The sequence below is a fragment of the Hordeum vulgare genome, chromosome 5H (assembly GCF_904849725.1).
Source record: "Hordeum vulgare subsp. vulgare chromosome 5H, MorexV3_pseudomolecules_assembly, whole genome shotgun sequence".
NCBI classification, from domain to species: Eukaryota; Viridiplantae; Streptophyta; class Magnoliopsida; order Poales; family Poaceae; genus Hordeum; species Hordeum vulgare.
The window spans coordinates 491,463,870-491,472,149 of NC_058522.1; the positions used below are offsets into that span (position 1 = coordinate 491,463,870).

At 46.3% G+C, this 8,280-nt stretch overlaps 1 protein-coding gene across 1 annotated transcript; it reads right to left on the reverse strand.

Moving 5' to 3' along the window:
• Positions 1 to 5,611: 5,611 nt before the first annotated feature.
• On the reverse strand, positions 5,612 to 6,391 carry LOC123399888 (rhodocoxin). Its single transcript, XM_045094271.1, has one exon. The coding sequence runs from the start codon at positions 6,333 to 6,335 to the stop codon at positions 5,862 to 5,864; it is 474 nt and encodes a 157-aa protein (XP_044950206.1). The 5' UTR covers positions 6,336 to 6,391; the 3' UTR covers positions 5,612 to 5,861.
• Positions 6,392 to 8,280: the final 1,889 nt, after the last annotated feature.

The window sequence follows — 8,280 nt, forward strand, 5'->3', positions numbered from 1 at the left end:
CGGCGCGCACGGTAGCCACCGGCGCCGTGGCGGCGGCCGATGTAGCGGCCCACCCCGTAGTGCCGACCGTCGAAGCGACGACTCTCTACAAACCTGTACCTGCGGTGGAGTGCAGCAAGGCGGCGACGACGGTCGTCGTTCTGCTGCAGTCGGCGACGGTACGAAGGCATGAAGCGAGGCATTTTCCTCACCTTTTGCCTGTCGATCTCCCGGAATCGCTCTGGTAGAGCAGTGCTGATAACGTATTGCAAGTGAAATCGAGAGAACGAAAACGAGAGACAAGAATCGACAGAATGAATCGGTATCTTTATTGATGATTGAGTACAAGTATATATAGCCCCTGAGGGGATGCATCCAATAGACGCGATGGTCTAAAGAGACACGAGCGAACAGTCGCGTCCTTTGTGCATGGCGGTTAGGGATAGTGGAGATTCTCCTTAATTAACACGTGGGTTAATTAAATCTCAACAATATGGACATTCAGACGAGCTTGAGTGGTATTCTACCTTTTTCACATCTAAATATAGTTAAATTTATAATCGCGCTGCAAAACGGTTACAGTTTTCTGGCCAACAATGTGGGCATGTTTTTCTAGGAGCCATACATTTCCAAAAGTTATGTATTAAATTGTGGTGTATCACACTTCTCATTTTGGGCGAACCGTCCGCCGCACTTTGTCCATCAAATGTGTGACATGTTTTGACGAGAAGTTCTTTCTGTATTGTAGGATCGAAAGTATGTCTAGAGTGGGGTGATTACACTACTTGACAAGATAATTTTTTTGTCTTTTTCCAATTTTAGTTGAGAGGCAGTTTTGGCAGTTATGGCAAGTCAAGTACACCCAACACATGCAGTTCTAAGAGTGTAGCAGCGGAATGTAAAACATGCAAGTGTAAAGTAAAGGAGTAAGGTAGGGAGATCAAACGCATGAGGTTGACACGATGATTTTTGGCATGGTTCCGATAGGTGGTGCTATCGTACATCCATGTTAGTGGAGACTTCAACCCACGAAAGGTAACGGCTGCGAGAGTCCACGAAGGGCTCCACCCACAAGGGGTCCACGAAGAAGCGGCCTGGTCTATTCCACCATGGCTTCCGCCCATGAAGGACTAGCCTTACTCACGGTAGATCTTCACGAAGTAGCCGATCTCCTTGCCCTTACAAACATCTTGGTTCAACTCCACAACACAAAGTAGGAGGCTCCCAAGCGACACCTAACCAATCTAGGAGGCACCACCCTTCAAAAGGTAATAGATGTGGTAGATCAATGAACTCCTTGCTCTTGTGCTTCTAAAGATAGTCTCGTCAACGCAAAATCACTCTCTCGGAGAATAGGCATGGGTAGGAGAGATTGATTTGGTGGAAAGCAGTTTGGGGAGGCTGGAGATCAAGTTTCAAATGATTGGATTGGAATATCTTGGTCTCCACACATGAGTAGGTGGTTCTCTCTCAGAAAATGGATCTCGCAATGAAGTGTGTGTTATGAGTGCTTCTCCTAGGAATGAGAGGTGGGTGAAGGGGTATATATAGCCAGCACACAAAATCCAACTGTTACACCTAAAGTGGCAAACTCGGTGACACCAAAGTCATAAACTCGGTGGTACCGATTCACACAAAAGGCAATAACTTTTGAATCCCGGTGGGACCGATATACACAACTCGGTGGCACCGAAAAGGTGGCTAACGGTCAGATGACCAAACTCGATGACACCAATACTCAAACTCGAAAATTCCGATTTTGTGTACCGAGGCAACAGAAAGTTGGTCACCCTGAACTCGGTAGCACCGATATGGATTCGGTTGCACCGATTTGATGGGAATGGCTAGGGTTTCTGTCTGAGGTCAAACTCGGTGGGTCCGAAATATGAAAGTTGGTGACACCGAATTTGAGTATGTGGAATTGGACAGAATGGTTATGTGGGAAAAATGACTGAGTATTTTGGTGGCTAACTTTGAGCACTTGAGCAACCATTTCATTTTACTACCTCACCCCCTTTTAATAGTATTGGCTTTCCTATGGACTCAAAAGTGATTTATCACAAATATAAAATGAAGAGTCTTCTAGCTTGAAGCTTGAGCCAATGTTATTCCTTTCTTGCATCAAGGGGCATCTCCACATAAGCCTTTAGTCAAAGCATCTTTTGAACTTTTCTGAAATATACTTGGAAAAACATATTAGTCCAATTATGCATATGTTGTGATCAATTATCAAAACCACCCTAGGGAGCAATTGTGCTTTCGTATATCGCTTCGGCATTTCTTGTAGTCATTATGATGTAAACCTTATTCTGCACAAGGGATGATGACACCAAAAGTGGTCTCAATAGTAGACAAATATGTGAAAATTGGCTCAGATTTGATGGAAGTTACCAATTCATCTTGCTCTGGAGATGGTGGCCAATCCATCACTAAGAGGAAGAAATTGAGGGAGGCACTCCTCCGACAATGCGAGGTAAGAAACCTCAAGCTAAACTTATGTACTATACATTTTTTTAATGCCACATGTACCTTTCACACTTGTCAACGCAGGAGCTTGATGAGATCTGCCATGGGGCCAGTTGGATATTCCCAAGATACACGGTATTCCCTTCAGTATCAGATGGTATGTATAAATGTTTACTTTTATCTCTTCGATCTTTTGGATAGGCAAGCATTAGGTTCTTGGACCATGTAGGCATAACAATTAGGAATATCATATGAATGGGCCTTACACTTCCGGTTCGCTTATACATACATAGTGCACTACGCTAACCATGCTTAGAACAAAAGAGTTTTCAAGGTGTCAGATAAGTAGGCAATCTTGCTCTTTTGATGTCATGTAGCAATCCACAAAGGCCACTTGTTTGTTTACCACATGTTATGCTCTGTTGAAGTGTTAGATATGTTTAAAGTTTAATGGCTACCGAAGACATTTGTGCACCCTTGTAGGCTTTGTCTCAGATCAGATTAATTATGCCCCCAGTTAGCAATAACTATAACTGGTGTTTGATTGACCATCATATTCCCTCTCTGGTGCACTTCTTCACCGGTCCTTTTTCAATCTTTTCAGGAATGTTCCACGCTAGTGTACGTCTGAGATGCCCTGATTTTGAGATGACCATCAATGGCGCTCCTCGTCCGAACCCACGCGAGGCGAGGTGCTCTGCAGCTGCCAATATGATACTGGAGCTTCACAAGAAGGCCAAGGAGGAAGACCAGTAGGATGCCTGATGCAGAATCACATTGTTAAAACTCCTAAATCCAGGAATCGCAGGTGGTTGGAACCTGTTGTTCAGTCATTACAGCTTTGAACCAGACTTCGTCAGAAAAATGATTGTGTCGGTACCTTTTTAGCTATTTTACCTTCCGGAGTTTGACTCCTCGTGTTGTTGTCGGTATTATGATTGTTTGTTAATGTCGTGATAAACCCCAGACTGTTTATTTGAAAATTCTCTGACACTGCAGTTGTACTGTCATTCTTGTTATGTGAGTGGGAGTATGAAGCCCTGAAGGCCTTTTTAGGCCGGTCGTTAATCAATTGTTGCCAGCAGCGTACCAAGAGAACAGCCAAGGTGTTTCCATGTAAAATGGGCATATGTGAGCAGATAGTATTTCCTCCGTTCACAAATATAAGATGTTCTAACCTTTTTAAGAATCGGGTGTATATAGACACAGTTTTACTATGTTTGTTCACTCATTTCAGCCCTAGTCCATAATGAAATATCAAAAACATCTTATATTTGTGAACAGAGGAAGTAGTAGTAGTGGGATAGCTGATGATCGCTCAGAATACTCAAAACCTTTCATTTTATCCGGTTTCTTCCTTTTCAGTATTAATAAACGTAGTTCCAATCTGAAAATTCGGTACATTTGATAGATTGCAAGTCTCAAACAAAGCAAATGTAAACAACTCTAGCCATTTGGAGTTCTGGTGTGAGGCAGATACAACTTACATCCATGTGAAATAAGTAACAGATGGAAATACACCAACTCAAACCGTTTTGTTGTTCTGATGTGTGAACAACAGCTTCACGAAGGGAAAATTACATCCTATTTAAATTCTGATATGGTAATAAACAATGCTGGACGGCACCAATTCTCATAACGCAACATGATACTATGATTTTAGAAACTCTGAATGGCCTGCAGACATTGGTCGCAACAGGTACAACGCAAATATTACAAAGTTTTACTGACCTGGCATTTCTTACAGAAACATGCACAAAGAAAATGTGGTTCGCTGTCACTTAGGATATTGTGAATATGTTCTCCAAATCTGATTTACACATACGAAACTTTGTAACTTTTGAATTTAATCGTGAATTGCTTTCAAAAAAATTGGACTTATAAACTACTTACATACCATTCTTCTAATGCAATATGAGCTTGCATCGCCCACATCCAAGATCATGTCCAAAAAATACTTGGGGAACTCTCGTCATGCTAGTTCTAGGTTGTAGCCACATTTGCACCGGTAGTAGCTAAAAACATATTGTACTTCAGAACAAGTGTACATGGGGTAAACTACATTTTTCACAGAGTAAAAAAGCATTTCTAGGTATGTTGATTCAGAACGGGCAGCAGTTTTCACAGCATTACCACAAAACTATGCAAGCATAGAATTGAGTATGAGAAGGAAATTTGAGGAGGATATGACGCGATAACAACCAACAATTCATCAAATGTACAAAGCAAAACAAATAACAAAATGAGGTAATGGAAAGGGATTCCAGACCAATAATTCTCAGGCTGACAATCTAACAACAAGTATGCAATGTCTGGGTCAAGCTATTGTTTCGGATATAACTACTCAGAGCTAGACATACTTCCGTGGAGAACATATAAATGTGGCCAAAGCACGATCCAGAGAATCGTTGTCAACGGCGAAGAAGCTGCCTTGACCGTCTGGGAGATGATGACAATCAAGTGCGACACACTAGTTCTTTCAACAACAGTTGCTTCGATCAAGTTAGTGTTGCGACATGATATGGTTTTAGAGATTCTAAATGGCTCACCGAAACTGGTTGCAACAAGTGCACCACAATATTACAAAAATTTCCTGGCCTATAGCCTATTTATGCTCCTCAAAGCAATACATTCTTAGGGATATATGCACACAGAAAATGCCTGGCTGGCATTAGACTATTGTGGATATGTTCTCGAAAGCCGATTCACACGTGCAAGCTTGTCACTGTTAAATTGATTGTGAATTGCTTCTTAAGCATTTTGGTCTACAACCAATGGTAATCATACTACAAATGTGACAGCACTGAATTTGTTTGGTCTTCTAGATTACCATCCTTCTAATGCAAATTTGATCTTGCATCTGCCCAGATCCAAGATCATGACTGAAACTACCTACGAAACTCTCGTCATGTTAGTTCCAAGTTCTAGCCACATTTGCACTGGTACTCTGGTAGTAACTAATAACATGATTCAAGACATGTGCATATGGAGTCAGACTACATTTTCCACAGAGAAAAGCATTTCCAGGTGTTGATTGTTATGTGCAATAATACAGAATGGGTTTCACGGCATCCCCATGGAACTATGGAAGCACTAAAATTCAGTATGAGCAAGGAATGGAATGAAGAGAGGATAGGCTGAGCTGCAACCAAGAATACATCAAATGTACAAAGCAAAACAAACAACAAACTGAGGTAAATGGCAAGGGATTCCACATTACATCATCCACATACTCCACATTTCAAACAAAATAAAAGTTCCAGAAACAGCTCTAAGTTTTGCCCATCAAACTCATTATTCTTTTCATCAAATCCGTACCATGAAAGGGAAGCGTCAGGCGGGGAGAAGAAGGAAGGCTCGCGGCGTCGAAGGGCCGCGCAATTTCGCCTCGCGTCGCGCTGCGGAGGGTGGGCGCATTACGGGATGTCCCAGGGCTTGGGCTCGGGGAGGGCGACGACCATCCCCTGGTGCTCCTTGCCGAGCACGACCTGGCAGCCGAGGCGGGCGTGCTTGTTGAGCTCGCGGTTGCGGGAGGCGCGCGTGAGGACGTAGCGCTCCTCGTAGGAGGCCGCGGGCATCTTCTCGAGCCACTCCTGCGCGATGTGGACCTCGCACTCGGCGGAGCAGGCGTCGATATCGTCGAGGCGGTGGGAGGCCGCCTCGATGAGCCCCGCGTTGACGAGCGCGCGGAGGAGGGTCTGGCCGGCCAGGCCGACCACCTCGCGGCGCCCGCCGTCGAGGTCGATGGCGAGGACGCGCACGATGCGGTCGGCGACCTTGGCGGACGGGGCGGGGGCCGCGGCGGCGGGGGAGACGGCGCAGAAGGGGCGGGCGAGCGCGGGGGCGAGGTGGAGCGGGAGGCGCCGCAGGGCGCGCGCCGCGATCGCCATGGTAGGGTTCGGGGTGGGAGATCTGGGGTGGGGTGGGGGGAGGAGGGGGCCGATGCGGACTTGGGAAATGGAGAGGGGGGATGGAGGGAGGAGGTTGGGGGCGGAGAGAAGGTGCCTGGGTCACTGCGGAGTGGGCCTCCCGTCCCTGGCTTTGTGTGGAACTTTTGCGGGTCCCATTGTCAGCGTGTACAGTGTCGGACAGCGCCATTTGGAATCAAATAGACAATGGTCTAATGGCGATTCTTCGAGCAAAATTTCACACACTCCGAAATGGTTTTGAACCATGGTTTAAAGAGCAGCTTCGATTTTTACGGTTGATGCTAGTTTATGCTCACGTTTGGTTTTTTTTCTCCCACTAGAGTTCCGTCCTCCGTCGGCCACCTCCTCCCTCCTCCCCCGCCGTCGCCGGCAAGCGTCTCCGGCCCTGCCCAGGTGGTGTCTGCGGCGGGTTCTCCTTTTCCCGTGCGCGGTTTCCCCTTCCCGGGGCAAGGGGCAGTGGCGGTGCAGCTTGGCTTGGCAGCAGTCCAACGAGCGACGGTGGTGGCCGGCGGCGGGTGAGCTGGCGGCGTTGCTCCTTGGCGGCAGGGGCGGCGTGGTGGCGTGGGGTGGCTGGCGGCGCGCCTTCGGCCCTGATCTGGGCCCTACGGGTCCCATATGGGTCCTTGCAGGCCGGCACCGGCGCGGCTGCATTGTCTTCTGTGCGGTGCGGAGGAGGAGCAGCTTGGACGGGGGACGGCGACGCCGACGGCGTGCCTGTTGCAGCGCCATGGCGGGAGGTTTATGGACGGGGGTCCCGGCCAGGCCGTGGGCCCACGGGCCTGATTACATGAGGAAAAATAAGTACTTATGACTGAATGCATGACTTGATAATGTATGCTTGCATGAGAAGGAAAAATAGGTGGTGGATTCCAACTATTTAAAAATAAAAGATAATGTCCAAGAATACTTTAAATATCAATAAGAAATCAGTTGGACATGACACCTTATTGGTACAATCCTTGCATGGACACAGGACGTAACCTTCTTCGCCAATTCTCTTCTTTGTCCGTTCAGCGAAAGCCACGAACTCCTCCATGTCATCCACATACCTTGAGCTTGTACAATCCCTCGTTCATTCAGATTGTTACATCTGCACACGCAAAGGGTAATTCAAAAAAACATTAATATATGGATTAATGGATGTACAAAGATGTGTGAATAAATCACAAAAAAATGTTTTTAAAATTTATGGAGGACGCTACATAATGTTATCCAGCCGTGCGATGACACTAATCAATGACCGGTCAATTTACATGTATCATCACTAGTACTAGCATCCTTATATGAATTTAATACCTTAATTAGGCCACTCAACAAAAAATACCTTAATTAATTAGCAGCACGACGATACAACAGGGTCAAGGAGCAGAGCTTAGTAGGCACCTGCCTAAAGTCCAGGCTCAACTATCTCGCCTACGACCGCGAGGGACGTGCTCCAGTTTCGCCGACCACGAGGATTAAGATCCTCCTATATCTGCTGACGCCGACCGAGGATCGACCTCCTATCACACTACCATCGACCGACCGAGGATTGGATCCTATTCGATAGCCGCTGCCTCGGTCGCCGCCCACATCTCTATTAGCATAAAGTTTTTGGGGTTTCCGAAGAGCGGATGTTTACCACCCCATATGTACCGAGTTGCACATCACAAACGGTCATGTTACGGAAACCATGTATCACACACATTTCCATCTCACACGATTTGTTTTGGGAAACCATGTGCCATATACAACAGAGTGCGATAAATAGTTCCTCGACCCTTATCGGATCCCCATAGTTTCCCCGTCTTCCCCAAATACCTAAATAGCCTCCAAATCTGTAGCCCCCAAATTCCCTAGCATGGCGCTAACATTGGGGGAATGCGGACAAGTGGTGCTGATGGTTTCAGTGCAGCTACTCCGGTTC

What these genes read in the sequence shown, in the direction of transcription:
- LOC123399888 (XM_045094271.1), bottom strand. Translation starts at nt 6,335, where the DNA reads ATGGCGATCGCGGCGCGCGCCCTGCGGCGCCTCCCGCTCCACCTCGCC.